Genomic DNA, 21443 nt, shown 5'->3' on the forward strand with positions numbered 1-21443 from the left:
AGTGCGGGCGGGCGGCCGTGCCACGGCCGGACTACATCTCCCGGCATGCCCCGCGGCGGGGAGACGGGAAGGCGGGAAGGCGGGGCTGGGGGCAGTTCTCTCCGCGCCGCTAAGGTGAGGTGAGTGCGAGTTGTTGCCAGCTCTTCTTCATCCCCCTCCTCTTCCTCCTTCCCCCTAAACCCCGCCGGTGGGGCAGCCTAGCCGCTGCTTCGCCTCTTCGCTCCGTGGGCGGGCGAGGCGGGAGGCTGCCGGGTGGGTCGTCCGGGTCCCCTGGCTGGGGTGGGCGCCGCGCCTCAGGGGTGAGGGTCCCGCGCCTCAGGGGTGAGGGTCCCGCGCCTCAGGGGTGAGGGTCCCGCGCCTCAGGGGTGAGGGTCCCGCGCCTCAGGGGTGAGGGTCCCGCCGGCCCGGCCTCTGGCTAAGCCGCAGTTTCAGGGCTCGGCATCGCCTGGCTGCGCTCCCTCAGCTGGGGCTGCGTGTGGAGGTGGGCCCAGCTACCCCGCTGTCTCCTGGGGTTCGAGCCCGGCTGGGGGTGAGCGGTGTGCTCCGTGCTAGCCCTCGGCGGGCTGCACTCCTTTGGGGACTCACTCAGCACCGGCCTGGCTCTGGAGGAGTCTGTGCAACCCGTTACACGGGACAGCCCCACAAAGGTTTAGGTGTGAAGTTCAGTTTGTGGGAGAGGCTGGCCCAGATGTGCTCAGTTTTTTGGCCTGAGAGCCACAGCTGATATTCTTATGAGAAAGAGCTCCCTGAGACATAATGGAATTATAGAATGGTTTGGGTGGGAAGGGACATTAAAGCCCACCCAGTGCCACCCCCTGCCCTGGGCAGGGACACCTCCCACCAGACCAGGTTGCTCCAAGCCCCGTCCACCACCCCTGGCCTTGAACCCCTCCAGGGATGGGGCAGCCACAGCTGCTCTGGGCAGCCTGGGCCAGGGGCTCACCGCCCTCACAGGAGAGAATTCCTTCCTAATATCTCATCTCAATCTCCCCTCTTTCAGTGTGATCACTGTACGTGTTGGGGAAGAGAATGTGGTGAGGCAGGGAGCTCCAGGATGCAGGGGGTGTCAGCGCTGGGGAGGGCAGTGTGGAGGGTGGCTTCTGCACTCTTGCTGCTGCAGCATTGCTTGCCTCTTGCTTGACAAAGTGTTTCGACAATAGCACAGCCTATACTGATTGTTGCATAAAGCTTTTCTGATGTAAGAAAAATCTCTCTTCGATTGTTTGTGCCTCGTGTGTTAACTACGTAAGTTGGCTACTAGTCCAATGTCTTCAGCAAATCATAGCAGAATGAGAATCTTGGGAGATAAACTATAGGAAGGGGAAGTTTAAATGTGGAGGAATGGTGGATTTAATATGGATTAAACAGAGTGTCTCACTAGTTGCTGTAATTCATTCTCAAGATCCAGACCAACGGATACTTCTCAGTAGCCCAGACTGGAAGTCAATTATAAAATTTTGTTTAAATAATGACTGTCATTTTCTGAAATACAGTATGATGAATAAAAAGTTCATTTGATAGAAATACTCAATTAATATATACTAAAGCCTGTGGAAAGAATACAGGAATGAACTCTACGGTTTTTGCTCTTCAAGGAGTACTTTTATCGTATCCCAATTTTTTTTTAAATCTTTACAGATAAATGGACTATAAGAAAATTGTGGATGAAGTTTCAGAAAAAATTTTATCATACAGTCAAGATACTTCAGGATGGAGAGTGATAAAAGTTTCAGTAAGAAAATATTAGTTAATATTATTTATGATATTTTTATTAAATACATTTTGTTGCAAAATGTTTTAAACTGCTTTCCTTTAAAAATTACTTGACGGCTCTGTATCAACTGCTAAGTTTTTATTTTTCCTTTTTCTACTTTGAGAAAAATGTTACGGTTTCTTCAAAGCCTTCAAAAGAGTATGCAGGAAATATGTAAGTATTTACGTTTTGTTTGTCATTGTCATGAATAACAACACCTTTTTTGAACAGTAACACCCACAATTGAAATGGAAAAGTTAACAGTGTTCTTTCCTTCTTGAGTGTCTTAAACTTAGTTAGCTATAGAAAAGATTTTGCGCTGTAGAGATTTGTGCTGTAGTTACACTGGGTCAGCAATAGGGCTGTAATAAAAGAGATGGATTTCCCAAGCAGTTTTCAAACGTGCTCTGAAAATTAAATACTATATAACACTTACTGATACGGAATAAGTAGATATGAAGTCACAGGTTTGGCCTGAAGTCAGTGACTCTTCCTGGTGGAATACTCTATTCAAGCCATTACATCTTGCCAGCTGGGCTTCACTTTTCACCCCTTCATACTTGTGAAATGACTGATGCTCGCCCACGCAGACATGCTTACACTCTCATTCTATCTTACCTGTCCTTTGTACCTTTTTTTTTCTGGCACCCAAAACTGAATTAACCGTACTGAGAATAAGGTCATATAACGTCTGGAGCAGCAGTTTCATCTGTCCTTCCTTCTCTTGCGTGATGAATTCTGTGCAGTTGCTAAGCAGCTAGGTTTGGCCCAAAGGGTGGAATTAGGCGAGACAGACTAAGCTGATCTCACAGCTTGCTCTCGCTGATAGAGTTGGCTCTACTCTTTACATTCCTCCCCTCCTTTTTCCTGCCCCTCTCCTGGCTTTGCAATCCTGCTTCTCGTTTATGGTGGCTATGGCACTCAGCCGGTTGTTTACCAAGCTGATTCAGCTCATTAAACCAAGGGAAAGGAAAAAAGATCTCACTGAAGTAAATTGTGCAAAAGCAGAGGAAAAGAGGACAATTGCAACATGTCCTTAGCGCACTCTTTTTTTTTCTTTTTTAAATACCTAATGGGTATTAAATTATATGGAATGCCAATCTAGACAGATAGGCAATAGAGAAAATTTGCATCTCATTCTTTTTTGTTCTCAATATGATGATAATGTTTGTGACCAGTGGTGTTCTAACTTCTAAAGTCTTGCTTGGTTTTCTAATTATTTCTGAAGGTTTGAGCAAAGAAGGTGTTAATTACAGAAGGCAGTGCTGTATCACTCGTATTACAGAAGAATTAATCTACAGTATTATAATGGAAAATAGCTTTAATATTTCATTAGAATATGTTAAAAGTACTGTTGTCTTAGTAAGAATTTGCATACTTCTGCATTATTATTGCATTTCAGATCTTATTTCAGTACAGGTGGATGTGAGGGAGTGAGAGTTTAGTTGCTTAGAATTCATAAGAATGTTCCTGACTCATTTCTGTGGAGGAAAAAAGATAAGCTGTAGTCTCAGTCAGACACAAAGCCGTTTTTGAGTGTACTCAGATCTGTATTTAGCAAGTCCTTTGCAGTTAGGAGAAGCATCATCCGTGCTTTCTGCCATTTGGTACAGGGAGCCAGAATCTTTCATTGTTTTTTTTTTTTTTTTTTCTTGTACAAATCTGTCCCATTAACAAGCAGTACTGGTCTGTAGCGTTTCTTTTGTGAAGGAATACTAGCTGTTTCTAGGAGCTTAAGTATAGCTGTTTGCACTTTTAGTTTGACATTGAATATTTATTAGCTGCATATCACAAATGCCAGTTTCTTTTTTAACTGGCAGGAATATAAACAGTTTGCTTTACTTGTTAAAAGAAATCAGTATGGGATCTGGTAGTGAAAAGCAATAGAGAATCCTTACTTCAGTTAGGTGAAATATTTTCAGCAGAGTTCCAGGAAGCATTAAGGTGTTTTTTCCAGGCTGAATGGGATTTTATTTGGAATGGTGTCACCTAAGCTCAAGAAAGACAATGAGGTATGTATTTCAGTTTGTCTAAGACAGCAAGACTAGATTTGGTGATCCAAGCGGTCTTTACCAGGTTTGCTTCCTCTTTTTCCAGTAATAATCCACTGGAGAAGCTGGAAATCGAGATTTTTCACAAGTGTGCCCTTTCTTTTATTCTAGCAACTGTGTCTCTCAGCAGCCTTGCCTAGAAGAAGTCCTCCTGATTAACAACTCACACTGAGTTTAGGAGAGAAGATATTACAGGATGCAGGCGAGAGCTGCTTAGGAGATTGGTAAACATAAGTTCATGGGAGTTATGTAAATAAAGGGTGTATCCAGATATTAATATGCTGGTTTTAACTGGTCCTGCCACAGCTTACAGGTACTTGCTGTTTTTGAGTAGGCATTACAATGTTTTCCGTTGCAATCGGACCTTCTGTAGTTAGTGGAGAAGCAAGTTGCTGGAGTAATCATATACACCCACACCGCTCACTCCACTAAGGCAGTAAGTGGTGACAAGAGTTGCGGCACAGGAAGAAATAGATTCATGATTTACAGGGCCTTGGTGTTTGGATTTGAACTTGGCTATCTTTGCTCTTTCTGACTTAACCTCATGCATCATCAGAGTCTGTAAATCTGACTTCATGTTTCTTAAACTCTTTGCAAGTGTAGTCTCCTTTGAGCTCATCTGTTGTCCCACAGCGTCCTTCACCTTTGCGTTTAATTGATGTCTGTGAGCGCCTACTGTAATGATTCACAGTTTCTCCAGGAACTAGGTGTGAGAATTATCAGTATTTGCGAGCAGTTCCCAGCATTACTGGAGTTTCCTGTTTCCTTATGGGAGGCCGCTCTTCCCCTCTGTGAACTTTCCCTTGAACTTCTCAAGATTATGAACAAAAGCTAGAGAAATGCCAGAATGTGCTAGTTCATAAATAGTGAGAAGATTTGCAATCTGTGTCAAAAATGAATTGAAAGTACCGATATATAAATAAATAAATTAGTAGATGAATTGCATATATTTAAAATAGCAGGTTCCTATCTGGTAGCTCACAAATAATTCATTTAAAATGTATGGTGTTGAGAATGTAATGATCTCAAAAATCAGTTACAGAATAATAATTTTTGTTACTACTTGAATTTTAATCGATCCATGAAGTGCAATCACATTCATGTGCTTTACCTCATTATAGCCTGGCATCCCCAGATGCTTATTATTGTACAACTTATTTTTCCAGTTCATAAATGTGAATTCAATATCTGTTTTTTACACAATCTAGATACCGTGGAGAAGGCATAATTAAGGAAGTCCCTAGTAAAATTATTCCTTTTATGTATCTTCCTGAATATCGAAACAAATGGGACAAAGCGTTACAATCTTACAAGCTGTTAGAAAGGATTGACCAGGTAATACCATAATTTAATACAAAGATTTTATTTTAACTCTTTCTGCATGAATTACATTGACTAAAAAGACCTCTACTGGGACAAGGAAAGCCCTTGATATGAAATAAATCTGGGTTGGTAAAAACTTCTAAACCTGCTGCTTATGTGAAATGGGTATGAAATATGTCCCTCCCCTTAGGAGTTAAGTATTTAGGGTAATTTAAAAATTAGGGTAAATTTAAATATTTGTTATGAAATAGATATCCTCAAGCATGCCAAGAATTCAGCCCACGGAAAACAACAGAAGTCTCCGTCGAGTGTAGGGTGAGACACAATGACAACAAGCTGTAGGGAAAGCTCCCCTCTCAGTGAGCATAGTTTACACAAATTTAAAAAAATCACCAAAGTTAAAGGCAACATGGAAATTGAATCGATGCTGTACTAGTGCTGTAAAATACTGAATGTTCAGAATTCCGGTTGCCTGGGACTTTGTCTCGGGCACTCTGGAAACCCAGAACTTGGAATTCCGATGAAGAATATCAATTATTATAGCTGTGTTAGCTGGCTTTGGTCTGACCACTTGAGAGAGATGTATGATGGACGGAGGTCTTAGAATGTATTACGTGTATATGGATGACTTAAGTGTATGAAAGTACTCCCTAAACCAGGGGGGAAAAAAGCCCCAATCCTCCCATTTTTGCCTTCCCTGAACCTCTCTTGTTTTCCTCTCCCTGGATCTGCTGCAGTTGGTCAGATGTTAGGATGTAGTTGTACATCCAACCAACTTAGTTCATCCAACTGAGTTAGTTTAACAGGTTATACGTCTTTGTCCTAGAATGCAATGTGCAATCTAGCATGTGTATTGTAATACAAATAGGCATTCTAGCTCCACTAAACATGGATATTGAATTTTTCTACACAAAAATTATACTCCTGCCTCTAATTAGGCCACAAGGAGTGGCCATGAATCCCTGCGCTGTGTTACTGGAAGATCTGTTTCATGGCTCTAATGTTAGTTCAGCACTAACTAGATATCAGAGCTTTTGTCTTATGCTAACAAACAGGAATCCATTTTGGCCATATTCTCATTATTTAACACATAATACTGCTTTGCCAATTAAATAAAACTTAGCTTCTTACATACTAATTCAAAAAATTACTTTTACTTACTCATAGGACACTGGTATATACCACAGTGTAACGCACAGTTATGGTATGGGACTGATTTCATCCAGAGATTTTGTTGACCTGCTGCATGTTAAACCATACCCTGGCGATATCCTTACAACTAACTGTAAGTTTCGTGTTAATTGCTGCATGTTTGCATATTTTGGCTGCTTTCTGGAAATCCTGAGGTGAAGAGCTGTGAAGTTCTGCAGCCTAATCACGCTCTAGAGTACCTTGCTCCGTGTGTGGTCTTACTGATGCTAACAAACCCCTCCTGTTTATCTCCAAGCAAAGTTACTTTTTTTAGTACTGAAACTATCAAAATTGATCTTCAAATAAAATACTGTGTTCTTTGTTCTATTATGCCTCTATTTGAAAAATAGAGTAAAATGCAGTAGTAATAGTATGAGGACGCTAGAATTTATTATTTCACTATAGAAATTCAGTGTTTATTTAATAACACTTTTCTGTACTTAGCTGACCAAATGCTACTGGCCTAATACTCTCTTCTCAGAGTGAACTGCAAATTTGCCCGGTATTTGATTCTATCTGAGTTTGGCTCTGTAAACTGAAACAAAATGTGAAATGATTAGTATTGCAACTATATGGCCCACCAGGAAAATCTCTCGCTGCTACTTCATTTCTGTGTTAATCTTTTTCTTTTGTGTGGATCTTAATACATGGCAGAAAACACCATTTTTCATCTTGGAACTTTACTGACGTATCAGGTTTTTTTCAAGCCATACTCTTACAATACCTTGTCATGCAAAAGTAATGGGTAACTAAACAAAAACAACTCTTCCCAACAACTACTGTGCATGTGTGCAGCAATTTCCTCATCTTTGCTGCGATTGCGTTTACTAATTAATGACATCTGCTGACAAAGTGACTTGTTTGTCTAGAACTAAGCCACACCTCAGGTGTGGTAGGTATGTGTAGTCACGTCTCAATGATAATACTTTTGGGTATGCCTGCCCAAACATCGATAGAAATTTTTACATGTATTTAATTACTTGCACAAATATTGAATGTACTTCAGAATGTACAGAATTACATACAAAATGAAATTGCTAAACACATCAGTAACCATATTTCGAGATCTTCTACTATCCCTTGGCAGCTGGAGTAGTTTCCTCTTTTTAAAAGGTATTTTTGAGTCATATGATTGACATAGATAATTAATTTGATTTTGGTTTTTTGTGTGTGGTGATTTACAGCTATTAGTGTGGAGTATTCCAGCTGCCCTCCAACTCCCTCTTGTGTCCGCGGCTATAACAATCCCTGTGGATATGTGTGTTCACCTTTGCCTGAGTAAGTATTTAAAGCCCCCTTTATTAGCATCTTTGATTACTCAGTTGTCTTCTCTATACAAAGCTTAAAATTTACTGAACTACCCAGCTTTTTATTTTATTAGAGAGTTTTATTTTGGGGAAGCTTTAGAGTTTTGTGCAGATCGGTTTTGCGACTCAGACTATCTTTTGAAACAATGAAAACTTTTATACATCCTCCACTCTTTAGTAATTTCAACAGAGATGGATTATAAATTGTAAACACTTGTACATCTCAGTAAGTTTCCTAGCAAGAGTAAGAAGCGTTAACTGAAGGATTTTGCTCTTTTCATCACAGGAATCCAGAGCACTCTAAGCTAGTTGTATTTATTCAGCCAGAATTAGGAGGAATGCTTCCCAGTTCTGTAGTGGAGACAGCATTACCTACTACTCTCATAAACTTAATCACTGAAACCAGAGCCGGACTGAAAGGCTTGAAAGACCATAATTAAACGTAAGTGGAAAATAATAAGCACTTAAGTCATGCATCTTTTACTTGGATTCATTTTTAAAGTAGAGGATGAAGTTTATCTTAATTGTGGTTTATGTGGAAATGTATGAAGCTTAACCTAACTGTTGAAATGGTGAATGCCGGTTTTCTCCGTTCTTTGGAATGATGCAAGAATCTACACTGAAGTGCCATCAAAATATGGGATGTCGCTTTCAATGTAATCAGGTGATGTTTTGTAATACTTTTGCACTTTATATGGAGAGTAAAAATATATATATATATACACACACGCACGAGAATCTGGTGATACAACTTATAGCAATGTTAAAACACAGTAGTCAAAATATTTTGCCATAGCTTTAAACAAACTTTGATAAATTCTTACCTCAATTATGTACTCGTCACTGAAACAAGCAAACATCTTGTGTACTAGAGATTTTAAACATTTATTACTATAAGTGTGGAAGTGTAATTAGCAACTATTTCACTGTTTTGGAATTAAGTATTTGAAGAAAAGCCTGATTAATTTGTATATAGCATCTCATTAAAAGCTGCTCTTTATACCCAGAGTTGTTTGTCGTTTTCTGAATCCTGAGCACCAACCCTAACCGATTTTTATAAGCTGACTAATTTCCAGGAATGAGCTGGTGATATGATTCATTTGGAAATAATGTTTCCCGTTAGCCCTTATTATTTCTAGTACCTCTAGTTAGGAGCGAACTGCAGGAAACAGGGATAGCCATGTGAATAGCAATTTCCATTACAAAGCACAAACAGTGGTGCAAATTAAAGAATAGTGTGAAAATGGCTTTCATCGGACCTGCTCAGTCCCTTCCCAAGTTGTTAGAAACAACTAACTGCATACATAATATAACTCAATGAAAATGAAAGTAAAAATTCCTTCTCCCCAGTCAGCATGTTAAGGTATTAATAATGAATACTAAAATATGTTTGCATACTATAATATTTTTAGTGCAACTAAAGATTCATCAGGTAAATACCAATTTGTAAGAAAGAAAAATAAGACAAACGAGTCACCAGCAAGTTTTATGTCAAAAGTTGTCAAAATACATTTTTAATATTCACATCTTTACAATTTACAGTAAACTTCTCATAACTAAAGTGCTCTCAAGTGCTGATTCTTGTAGTGTCACTATTATGAAAAATGTTTCACTGTGGTTTAAAGTATCTTAACAAACTGTTAGACTGTGATAAACAAGGTGCTGTGTTCTTCCTTCCTTTATTTGCTTTAGGCTTTTCAGGGGGTTTATCCCTAGAAGTCTTGGGCCCAGGTTCCCGATTCTTCCATTCAGCTAGTAGTTCTTCTTGCACACCTGCGGGTAGTTCATAAAAAGTCTTTGTGTCAACATTAGGAGGAAATACAACTCCTGCTTTCCTACTACAAGCTTTATCCTCAGAAGTTGTTTCAAAGGCCTGCTTATCTTTATCCCAGATAGGGACACGTAGAACACTTTGGCTAGCTCCAGCTTCCAGAGGTGACAGATCTCTCGCTCTGAAATCCTGAGAGTCAGGGGGTTGTTTTTCCATACTGCTGCTTGACAGTGCACTTCTGGGGCACTCGGAAGAACAACTGGCCCTGGAGCCGTATGCCAGAGCAGTTGCAGATTCATGCGCTGATATGGTGCTGCACCCTGCAGAGCGCCTATCACTGTTTAGTCCCTTAGAATTTGGGGAAGTGCTGTACGCCTCTTCTGCAAAACATATTGATGGCTGGCCCGAAATGTTCTCAGCCAGGATCACTTCTGTTTTTTCAGAAAGAATTTCTTTTTTAATATCTTCTGGAAGTTCCCTGAAGACTTCCTCGTCAATATCAGCAGGAAACAAATGAAATGGGAAGTCAGGAATTCCTGCTTTCTTTATATTGCTTTTCTTTTCCTCTGAAAGTTTCCTAGTTTTCGTAGTTCCAGTTCTGTTGCAGCTCTGGTTCCAAGAAGCACTTCCCTCACCATGTGAGACATCTTCCTCTTCCTGGGGCAAAAAATGTATATAAAAGTGTAAGTATGTTCTGTGTGATCTAATTACTAAGCGCTATTTTACTAACAGCGAGTTCTTCAAATTATCGCTTAACAGACAGTAATATTTTTTTCCTTATGATCGGTAGTGTTTTTTTAAATCTTATTTTTCAACCATAGGCCTTAAAGTACATACGCTTAGGAATCCTTGTCTTATTTTAAAGTAGCAAATACCTTGAAGTTACATTTTGTTGCTTTAGAATATACAATATGATCTTATCCCTTATATTCCTGAGCAGCTGAGAAACAGACAAGTTTATCAGTGCACCAAGTTGCCATGTCAAGACAGAAACATTAAATTCATTACACAACAAAATTTTGAAGTTACTATGGTTTTGTATTATGTACTCAAAGCATCTTGTGGAAATGTTTAGCAGTGTTTCCACAGCCAGCTCCTATGTTGTCTAGGGTATGCAACTGGGAGCTAGGAGATTTGTTCAATTCCAAGCAGGAATTAGAAGCTCACTAGATCAGAAGTTAGAGCTAGTGGCCAATACAGAACTGAAACTTTGATTAATTTCTAGTCTGAATGGGGAGACTTGAGAATGCATAGGAAGGGAAATAATCACTGTGAAAGTACCTTAAAGCAACAAGGTAAATTATAAGCAACTTTAAGGACTTAGACTAAAATCTAAGGTAAAAGATGCTTCAGTATGACAATATCTGGGTTCTTGGCCTGTTGTTTCACAAATGGTAAATGAAGGGCAGATCTTAGTGGAATGAGCAGCCAAATTTGGCAATTATTTTTTAGAAAACATAAGTTTCGCTTTCTCTCTTAGTGAATTCTGTTCTCTTCAGCTAAGGGGCCTGATAATGCAGCTGCCCGTCCAATTCAAGACAGTATTAAACGCTTTTAAGCAGTCTGTCTAATGAAAGAAAGCAGACAAGTAACACCTGCTCAGAAGACTCCAAATAAATCTTTTTTTTTTGTTACCAAGTGAATAAAACTTACAATCCTGAAAATTCGAAAGCAGTTAAGGTTTAAATCTATATAATAAAGATGGAAATATCTCAGAACTTTCTTATCTGCAGATAGTTTTCAGTATCTTTCAGCTTACCCGGACACGTTTACTGGAGCCTGAGGGCGGTGACATCTGCTTTAGATAGAAACCAATGGATCCTTTCTTGCTGCTAGGAAGATCTTTGAGGTTGGAGAAGCAGACGCTCAGAAGGGTAAGATGAAACGGTAGATCTACATCTATCATCTTTCGAAAGAGTTTCATTAGTATATCAACTAATGGGGATATAATGTTGCTGCTTTCTAAAAGAAAAAAGGTGGAAAAAAAAGGTAATGTGTATATAACTAAGAGTGACTGACTGATTTAAATAGCAAAGTACAAAGGCAAACATTGCTAAAGGCTTGCAAAGTAATCTGTCAATATAGTTGTTAAGATGTTCATTCTGCCCTGTCAGCTATGTCCTAACTCAATAACAGACCTTTTTTTTCCCCCCTCTAGTAAAAATGCTTAATGTCACACCTGTAAAGATTACTTTATAGTATGTACTTAGCTTAGAAAAGAATAATTACAGAATATAAACCCAGCTGAATAGATTTGGAAAATGATCCAATTCTAGCAAAGAAGGGCCTTTACAGGGCCATGGAGGTGTAGAACATTACCCCAAAACTCGTAATAACAACGTGGTTATTATGGGTTTATTGGGGACTAAATGAGCTGACAGTGATTGTTCGTCTCCTCCAGTGTAGAAGTCCAGTGGCAATTCTGAAGTGAGACGCTACACAAGACTTATAGATAGCTTCTCTAGGGCTGTGAGAAGTAGTTCAGGAATTGAAGTCAGGCAACAGTGATTCTCTGTGCTGATACAGCAGTGATTTAGATTTATTTCCTCACCCCAATCTGAATGAAGTGTCAAATGAATTGCAATTGCTGGTTGGAAAGCTTAAGTCTGAGAAGGATAAGAACCTATATGTTATTAATTTTCAGAGGTACATCAAAAAGACATTTTTATTACATAATAAAAACGGAGAACATGATTCAAATCCCTAACAGAGAAAAGCAGATTATTAATCTGGGAAGCAGCCCCCAGTCACCCTTTCCCATCCCACTGAGAAATTCACCGCCAGGAATGCAGCCAGACTGGGATAAAACGTGGTAATAATATAGTCATTCCTACAGTGAAGTCCTATGTGTTTTTAGCATATCTCAGCAAGATGTATCCATTACAAGTAATGGAAAAATTTCCAAATATTAAATGTAGGGAATATTATCATGAAATTAAGTAATGGAATTTTACAGAGAAGTTAGGCGGTAGCAACACAAAGCTGATACTTGCAAAAAATTTGAAGTTTACCTTTTCCAAATTTCTGAATGAGATGAGGTGGAATAGGACACTGACGGCTTTCCCGATTAAACCATTTATTGGTTGAGGAGAACTGGCGTATGGTCAGCCTTACTGTGTGTGGTTGTCTTCCATCTTTGTCTATTCTGTGGAGCATTAATGCGCACAAAGTATTACTGCGAGTATTCTTCAGAGGGTCTGTGGAAACTCTTACAAAGTCTAATTAAGCATGACAGATCTCTCCCAACTCCTGGCTTTACTCCACTGATTATACAGGGAACTTTGGGCCTAACTGGTTCCCTTCATTACCCATAAGTTAGAAATTCAATACAATGTGAATATTGTCTCCAAAAGCCTTCAACTGAAGCGACTGTGAAAATTAAGTGGTTCAGTCTGCAATGCTGCCACGTTTCAACATTTAATACATTAAAAGTAGTATAGTCTTTGCAGTTAAACCCTGTATAATCCTTAGCTTTTAGCTCTTCTTTTTGCTTTTCAAGGAAATATCCCCACTTTAGCAGCAAAATGTTAGCTGGCTTTTGGAAGAAAGATAAGAAACAATGTATGTAATTGTTTCTTTCCCCCTCCAAAAGGCATTGGGGGGGGTTACTTTCCCTACCAAAAAAAATATTTCTCAATTGTATGTGTTGTAAACAAGATAGGACAAAGAGCCTCACTTCAAATTTAAATTTTGTGATTACTGAGCAATGTCTTAAGATGCAGATAAAAGACTCCCTGCCCATAACGTTAATAGAACTAAAATGGATGTATCTATTGTGTCACATGCACAGAAAACCTTTAAGACTTGTAGATTATTTTAAGGCTGGGAGAGGCATGTAGAGAATATGAAAATACTTAGAGGAAAAAAAAAAAAGAAAAATCAAGAACTAACAGGAGACACACAGGCTGGTCAGGACACAAAAAGCATTTCAAAAATCAGAAGTTGAAGCATGGCTGAGCAGGAAACAGTTCAGTGCTGCTAGAATATTGCTTTTTTTTTAATAACTTCTTTTAAGTAAAGTCAGAGGATATAAAGGGAGGACAGGAAAGTCACAGTAGTCAAGACATGAGTAAATGCATCCTCCTGCTATGCTGGAGTTCCTGTCAAGTATCTCGGGCTTGGACACTGCCTGGATTTACAGGGCAAGGGGAGGAGGAAGAAATGAAAATGTTCTTTCAGACTGATGGAAAAATAAGCTGTGGGACAGGAGACAAACACAAATGGTGATCACCAACAGTCTGAAAGTAGAGAAAGGCACTTCTGGGAAAAGAAAGAAAACCCGGCATTTTGCTGAGAGAAGAAATGTAGAGTAGGAGACAAACCTAACATACGTTCCAAGTCCCTTCAGGTCACAATTTCAGTCATCAAAAAGAGCTACTGAAGACAGTCACCTGTCTAATAGGTTGTGAAGCAGTTCTTCAATTTTCTCTTTAACTTCCACTTCCGATGAACATTTTTTAAAGGAGTCTTCATCACTAAAAGACTAAAAAAAACCCACATTAGTCCTTTCAGTTTGATATTTACTTCAAAATTCTGAAGAGGAAAAAAAGTATCGCAATTAAGTGTGTAGAATTAACTCCAAGGTATCTTTGACGCTCAGAGCTCAACTGAATTTCAGGAGAATTATGTATTAATTTGAGTTGTACTAGAGAATACATACAAAAATGCATCATTTTGGTTAGTTCAGCAAAGTTCATATAAAACTAAAAATAATTTTTTTACTCTTTATAAAGTACTTCAGAACAATAGTTGTACCTGAGGAGGGCCTGATGGAGTCACAGGGGAGTCATCTTCTCCGTAGCTGAGTTTTTGGATACGCTGAGCATTAGAAACACCAAGTTCCTTCTCTAACACAGCAGACGGAAACGCTTGGAGATCACACACATTCCTAACACCCAGCGTTTCAAGACGTTTGGCAGTTTTGTAGCCAATGCCTAAATAAAATGTGTATTAAAAATACACAGAAAAGTGAGTATATCCATACATATAAATAATGCCCACCCATGTAGTATTGACAGTTATTTTTATTACTACTCTTTTCAGCGACATTTTTTGTGAGTTTCCATTTGAGTTTTAAAATCTGGCATTAGAAAAGCCGTACTGGGACACAGCAACGGTCTGCCTGTGTCTGTAGCCTACATCAACGCTTCCTGGCCAACGGCAAAGCATCAGTGTAGAATAAGTCGGAAAACTACTTCCTCAGAGTATTCTATCAGGCTCCAATAGACTGGTTTAATAACCGTCCGTAGGTTTCCAGTCAGCAAGTTTCAAAGAGTTTGAATTTAAAACCCCATATCAACCACAATGTTTGGGCTTCGACAAACATAAACTGAGATTTTTAGTATTTTCAAAGGTATGTTGTGAAGTGCTGCAACACTTTTATGTCCCAACCAAAAATTAAGGAAACCTTCAGCTAAACAAAACTCAAACAGCTTATGGGAAAAAAAAGCAGCACCCTAAACGCACACCCTGCTGCCTGCTGGTGAGAATTAGATTTTTTAAAATTATTTCAGCTGTAATCTTTTCAGTATTTTTTCTTACGATCGTAAGAGTTGTCAAAATGTTCTCCATCGATGCTCGCAGCACCACGCTTACCAGGCACTTTCTGGATGTGCTCAAGGCCACGTATTAGATCTTGACAGCTTTCAGGCAGAAGAACTGTTTGCTGGTTTGGTTTAAAGGTCCCAGATACTAGTTTAGACAGTAATTTGTTGGAGGCCACTCCTGCACAGCCTGTAAGGCCCAGTCTCGCATATATGGCTTCCCTCAGCTCCTCTGCAATCTGAGATCCAATAACTAGTCTTACATGCGTTGTATCCTGCAGATTTATAGCTGCAAAGAAAAAGAAAGCAGTGTTCAGTATGTAAACAATCACCTAGTTAGCTAATTCTCTAGATTTAGGTATTTTTTACATTGCATTAAAGCAGTACAAGAAAGTACAGTCTCACAGGTCAAGTGGTATTGCCATGGCTTCTGTATCCCAGTTTAACCTCACTCCCGTCTCCCAAAAACCCTGGTAAAAGGGAGACGGCTGCTGTCCAAAAGCAGAGGTGTACTGTCCAGGGAGCATAGGGAGTATTTTAAATATAAAATACAATATATTAAGAGATGTCAAAGTGTTAAATAGCAGAGATTCTTGTACCACTGTAACCAAAGTAATTTACAGGGCTGCCTTGCCACCAAGTCTTTATTACTCGCATGCAAATGCCAAATGAGGAAAAGGATTATTCAGGCATTTTCCTCCTCTCCAAACCACATTCAAAGCCATTGCAATAGCTCAAAGTCCAGGAAGACCAACTGCCTGCCTTCCTCGTGCATGAAATGAGTATCATGGCATAGATACTGCATTCGCGTTTGATGACAGAGGAAGCAGCTTAGCTACTTCAGTCTCAGTAAGTCTATTCCTAATGGATATAGCAAAAGTTTACTCTGTTTTTTTGGTTTTCATTCATTAAAAAAAAAAAAAATCATTCAGTTTTGCCAATTGACAATAACATTCAAGCTCCAACAAAATTCTCTATGTCTTACTACAGTAAAACTGTCTTAAATTAAAAACAAAAAAAAGGACAATGAAAATCTGTTCTCCCAAATCGTTGTATGTGCTTATCCACCACAGAGATTGATTTTTTTTTTTTTTTTTTGTACCATCTAACTGGAACGCTGATTTGCATTTGTGAGACGCATCTTCTCAAATACAGAAACCAAGCACAGAGCCACACAAGGTTCCAATGGTTCAGCTCTGGACAGTACTTAGAAGCAGAGAGATACTTTGTTCTGAACTTCACAAATGTTTATCGTATTTTTCAACGTGAAGAATATTTAACTCACCTTGGTTGTTGTACACGTGGCCAGACACACAGACTCTGGAACATCCACTTTGCTGTAGCTGGTTTAGTCTTTTCTCTACAATCTCTGTGACATCCACAAAATTTTCATCAAACCCAAGCCTTTCCACCAGAGGACAAAATTCCCCCAACAACTCTAGGAGGAAAAGATACCCAAGGATAAAATGCACACAACTGTTACTTTGAGGTTTTCACGTTTGCATCAGTCCATGGCCGATTTCCCATGGATTCAAGTAGGACACTTGCACAAAGAGAAACCGTGTTCTCTTCCAGATAAAATAACAAGGCACTTATTTTAGCAAAGGTGAAGAAGAGTATTTCTTCAGCCCACAACTACCTCCGTCATCGGCTTTTCTTTTCCCCAAATCTCTTCTTTCTTTCCTCATTTCTTTTTGAAATTACAGTTCTTAACCTCTGCAGTACTTTCCCCTGAGGAAATCTGCTTCCCAGCTAGGCGGGCTTTCACTTTTAGGTTATTACTATTTCACCTGCTCCCACTGCTAATGATAAAAGCAGTAATCAATGGCAATGCTGCCATGTCACTTAATTAAGAGATATTGGTGAAGTTCACCCACTTCGAGGGCTTCAGCATTCTGCTCTCCCTTGTTTCACATTTGGAAATATATTATTGCAGTCAGTATTTAAATAAGAAAAATTGTTCCTAAAGAACTACATGGGCATAATCCTAACATGTAAGATCAATGTCATACGTTTATAGTGTCTGACCCAGACTGCAACCAAGTCTGATCACTTACTTTATGAAATACTGACATTTTATGACTAAGTATTATCACCATGGTACGAGACTCATTCTAGTAAGAACTTTTAGAGTGGGAAAGTGTCGTATACTGTTACACACGTGTCCGTGTGCACACAGAGTTTAACAAAAAGTGTTTGTCCTCTATTGAAAAATTGGTAATTTTGTACCTGTAACCTTGTACGACGTTTCCCTGTATGGAGTTAGATCTTCTCCGTTAACCAGTGTCAGCTGAGGAACCTTCTCTTTAGCATCCCTCACAGACATCAGTTTCTTCACTCCACATTTTCTGGCTTCATAGTTACAGGTAACTACAATGTTTTTCTGTTGCACACCTAAAAATAAAAGTTAAATGTTTTTTAAAGGTAGGTTTCTTGGTACTTCACAGAAGACTATCGTACTTTCAAGCTACTCCAAAGACTGAAGCACATGCTTTGATCAGAACGCAAGATCACAGAACAAGCGAAAAAACCAACACGACGGTTTTATTTTACAAGATTATGAGAAGGGCAGATCTTGATTTTGACTGCTGGACAGTAAAAACATTTTAAAACCTTATAGATATTTTTTTTCCCATTGAAATATCACTCTTAATTTTGTCCTTTTTCAGGCAATCTTACCCATGAAAGTGCTCTTTATGTAACAGTCATTTTACGCTGCACTTCCTCGACTGACTGGTGACATTCCCGACTTCTGGATGGAATGAAGCATGTTTTAGGCGTGATGTGTGAGAAGGCTCTGGCTCATCTGCGGGGCTCTGTGCCCACGTACGTTACGAACCAGCTTCGATCCCCAGAACTGCTCAGACATGTCAGTGAGTGCCTGTACTTGTGCTCACCAGGATTTATTCATCTCGTAGTAACGGCCACATGGAGTCTCATGGCGGTGGCTACAGCGCCGGTGTGACTGCCTGTGTCTCACCACGCAACCAGCCCCTGAGCTCATTCCTGTCCCTGATTTCTGGCCGAACACACATAATCCCCAAATTAACAGCAAAGGAACTCATACCTAAAGGCTTGTCTCTTAACTCGGGGTTACGGATCGTTTCTACTTGCGCATAGAAGCAGTCCAGGTCGAGGTGCACAATCACCCTGCGCCCCGTGCTTCTGGCCGGCGCAGCCTTGGCTGCAAGGGAGCAAATGAAAAGGTTACAAATTACGAGCCGCCTTACGTGTGGTATAACGATTTTTTTTTTCTAAATTAATCCATACTAAGGTATTACAAGAAGAATATAAAGTTTACAAGCTTTATACTAACTCTCGGCCTGCGTTAATTCCAGGATTACTTATGAGCACAAGTCACCCACAGCAACTCAGCTCACTTCTAAACGTTTTTTGGGGGCCAGTGGCATTTCTTTTCCAACGAACCATTCCAAAACCTGGCTTTACTCATAAAATATCCTTTCAGGCCGCAACACGGAAACACCTTTTTAATACATTTCTGTAAAACACTCTGTCTTTAACTCTGCTAGGGCAGCCCTGGCAGCCATCGGCCATTCCCCACCCCGCCGACACCCAGCTCCCTTCAGCGCCGCCGCCATTGCTGCTCACACGGGGCGGGCGAGGCGGCCGCGCCGCCCGGCTGCGGGCGAAGCCAGTCCTCCTCCTCCTCCTCCTCCTCCTCCCGGGGCTGCTGCTGCGGCGGCTGCGGCCGCTCCGTGGGCGGCGGGCCGGGCTCCATGCCGCCCGGGGCCTGACTCACCCGCCGCTCCGGGCCGCGCTCCCGCCGCTCCCCCCGCCCCGCGCCCGCCCCGCCGCCGTGCCGGCAGCGCCGCGCAGGTCCTAGCGCCGCCGCCCCCCGGGGAGAGCCGCGGCCTCCGCCGGGCGCCTGCCAGGCCGCCGAGCCCCGAGGGGAGACGCGGGGACGGAGCCCTCCGGCGGCGGGAGAGGCGGTGGCTCCGTGACGGGACCACCGGGTGTCGGGCGGGTGGACCGGTGCCGGGAAGGCGGCGCGGTGGCCGGAGCGCGGAGGACTCGAATAAACTGAACGGGGCGGGTGGGGGGTTGCTCCGGGGAGGCGTTTTGTTCGGCGGAGAAAATGGGGTGAATTCGGGTTTACGGCAGAGCGGGTCCGCCGGCGGCCCCGACGCCGCGGCGCCTGCCCTCACAAGCGGGACCTGACGGACGGGGCCCCCGCGCCCCCGGCGAGCCCCAGCCCCGTCCCGCAGCGCGTCCCTCAGCCATGACAGCCCGTGCCCCCGCCCGCCCCGCCGCGGCCGCTCTGTCCCGCCTACGGCGCTCTCTATGGTCGGCGGGGCTGGCCGCTCCGGCCCCTCTAGGCCGCCGACACCGATTCCGGGGCTCGGCCGCGGAAGCGGGAGCCGGGCGAGGGCTCCGCCGGCTGCGCGCGCAGCCCGCGCTCCTGGCGCCCAGCAGCGCGCGGCGGCCGCCATCGCCAGGGGGTCCCGGCCCCGGCCGCCGCCGGGAACAATAAAGCTCTTGTTAAGAGCGCCGGGGGCCGGGCGAGCCCCTTCCCCGCTCCTCCCTCCTCCGCCTCCCGCCGCCGCCGCGGGCCCCGCGCCCGGTGGATGGAGAAGCAGGGCAGGATGGACTGCCCCGCGCTGCCCCCGGGCTGGAAGAAGGAAGAGGTGATCCGCAAGTCGGGCCTCAGCGCCGGCAAGAGCGATGTCTACTACTTCAGGTACGCCGCGCCGGCCCCCCTGACAGCCCCTCTCCACCCCCGGCGGGATGGGGCCGGTCCCGGCAGCGCTCCGCCGCCGCCGCCCCGCGCCCCGGCCCCGCCACCTGCTCCCTGCGCTCCCCCCTGTCAGGGGTGGCGGGGAGGATGGCGCCGGTCCCGCTCCCCCCTACCCCGCCTGTCAGAGGGCCGGTCCCCTCCTGTCGCCTGCCTGTCAGGGAGGCGCCGCTCCCCGCCCGCCCGCCGCGGCGGAGGGGCTCGGTCCGCGCCCGCCGACCGCCTGTCAGGGGCGGCGGGGAGGATGGCGCCGCTGCCCGCACGCCGCCGGCCGCCTGTCAGAGGGCCGGTCCCCTCCCGCCATGGCTCTGCCCTGTCAGGGGGTGAGGCCGGTCCGCTCCCGCCATGGCTCTGTGTCAGCGGGGTGAGGCCGGTGCCCTCCTGCCGTGGCTCTCCCCTGGCAGAGGGCCGGTCCCCTCCCGCCATGACTCCGTGTCAGGGGGGGCGAGGCCGGTGCCCTCCCGCCATGGCTCCCCGACAGGGCCCGCTGGCTGGACTGGGCCGGTCCCCTGCCGCCGCCGCTCGCATGACAGGGCCGGTGCCGGGCAGGGAGAAGAGGGGACAGACGGTCCCCGAGGTAGCCCAGCCCCGGGGGCGGCGGGGATGGCTCGGGCGCCGGCGGCGTGGGGGTCCCTGGGGCGAGCTGGGGGCCGGTGACCTCCCAGTGGAGCCCCGGGCAGCCGGCCGTGCCCCACACTCCGGAGGAGCCAGCGGTTGCGATGCCCCATGGACCCCAACCAGCCCTGGGCAGGCAGGGAGCTGGCAGGGCCGGTAAGGAGCCCTTCAGCCCGGTTTCCCTTTGGGAGAGGAGTGCTAGTGATAGCCCTCCCAGCCTAGCTTTTCAGTGGAGCAGGGTCAGCCTCAAGAGAACGCTCCCCCTGCACTTAAACTAAGTCAGAGTTGCCATAAGGCATCCTACCAAAATAGTTAGGTCATCGGTGGGGCGGGGGGGACACACGTACACCACACTGAATTAATTAGGAAGTTTACCATTAGTAACAAGAGTTGAAATTTTAGCAAAGTTAAGAGCGTGTGAAAATTGGAGAAGCCTTGCCGCTGCTAAATGTTCTTATTATTACTGCGCAGGTTATAGTAAAACCAAGAGAAGCAACAGCAACCTCATTTTGTTTCACCCTCCCGCTTGCTTTTGGAAACTGAAAAGGTAGTTCTTTTCTCAAGGCAGAAATGCAATAAATTCTGAAGTCTTGCTCCTAGGCCGTGCTTGTGTGAGTCCAGCCTGCTGCACAGCAGAGGAAGCTGTCTTCTGCAACGGCTAACCTCTTACCCACAGCACCTCTATTTATAGCTCTATATGCAGCTGATGAACCACACCTGAAACCTCTCCCTAACATCGCTGTTTCCGAGCAGGCCTCGCAGTCTCTCTCCTTTTGTTGGAGTGAATGGACTCAGTCTCTCCGCTGCCCAGCTGGAGGAGGGAGAAGTCATGCTTGCTCCCCCTCAGATACCAGCTCGTGGAAAAGTGGGTTTCTGCCAGTGTTGAATATGGCACCGCTTGACCCATCGCGCGTTGCTGCTAAACGAAATGTCTGACAAAAGCATTGCTTAGATGTGGAGGAGGAACGTTGATTTTTTTTCCTGAGCTTTTTGAATGAATCCGATTGAAAACTTTTTTTTAGACGAGTTCTGTTTTTGTCTTGCCGCCTTTGTCTGACTTGCGCTCCCAACCGTATGCTAATATTGCGGCAGATGATTGGGTAGCATCTGGCATCGCTGTCTAGCTCTTTGCATCT

General features: G+C 43.5%; 3 protein-coding genes across 6 annotated transcripts in view; 2 read left to right on the forward strand and 1 right to left on the reverse strand.

The window, feature by feature from the left end:
* Positions 1 to 59: 59 nt before the first annotated feature.
* On the forward strand, positions 60 to 8632 carry STARD6 (StAR related lipid transfer domain containing 6). Of its 2 annotated transcripts, none has more exons than XM_074570638.1 (7): positions 60 to 119; positions 1639 to 1732; positions 1878 to 1927; positions 5013 to 5139; positions 6295 to 6412; positions 7503 to 7596; positions 7912 to 8632. In XM_074570638.1, exons 2-7 carry the CDS (start codon positions 1643 to 1645, stop codon positions 8063 to 8065), a joined length of 633 nt encoding a protein of 210 aa, XP_074426739.1. In that variant the 5' UTR covers positions 60 to 119; positions 1639 to 1642; the 3' UTR covers positions 8066 to 8632. The 2 variants fall into 2 exon arrangements, with proteins under 2 accessions (XP_074426739.1, XP_074426740.1); XM_074570639.1 differs by having other exon boundaries at positions 61 to 114.
* A 461-nt stretch (positions 8633 to 9093) lies between these two features.
* On the reverse strand, positions 9094 to 18997 carry POLI (DNA polymerase iota). Of its 3 annotated transcripts, none has more exons than XM_074569843.1 (10): positions 18549 to 18997; positions 18007 to 18123; positions 17169 to 17333; positions 16225 to 16377; positions 14938 to 15228; positions 14152 to 14330; positions 13788 to 13879; positions 12408 to 12541; positions 11156 to 11358; positions 9094 to 10053 (listed from the first exon to the last, which is right to left on the reverse strand). In XM_074569843.1, exons 1-10 carry the CDS (start codon positions 18676 to 18678, stop codon positions 9235 to 9237), a joined length of 2283 nt encoding a protein of 760 aa, XP_074425944.1. In that variant the 5' UTR covers positions 18679 to 18997; the 3' UTR covers positions 9094 to 9234. The 3 variants fall into 3 exon arrangements, with proteins under 3 accessions (XP_074425944.1, XP_074425943.1, XP_074425945.1); XM_074569842.1 differs by having other exon boundaries at positions 14992 to 15228; positions 18549 to 18775; XM_074569844.1 differs by lacking the exons at positions 18007 to 18123; positions 18549 to 18997 and adding an exon at positions 17619 to 17652.
* Positions 18968 to 21443, forward strand: part of MBD2 (methyl-CpG binding domain protein 2) — a 38965-nt gene continuing 36489 nt past the window's right edge. The window contains exon 1 of the mRNA XM_074569845.1: positions 18968 to 19638. Within this exon, the coding sequence (XP_074425946.1) occupies positions 19526 to 19638 (113 nt within the window). The 5' untranslated portion in view covers positions 18968 to 19525. The remainder of the gene's footprint in view (positions 19639 to 21443) is intronic.

Source organism: Larus michahellis, chromosome Z (genome assembly GCF_964199755.1).
Source record: "Larus michahellis chromosome Z, bLarMic1.1, whole genome shotgun sequence".
Lineage (NCBI taxonomy): Eukaryota > Metazoa > Chordata > Aves > Charadriiformes > Laridae > Larus > Larus michahellis.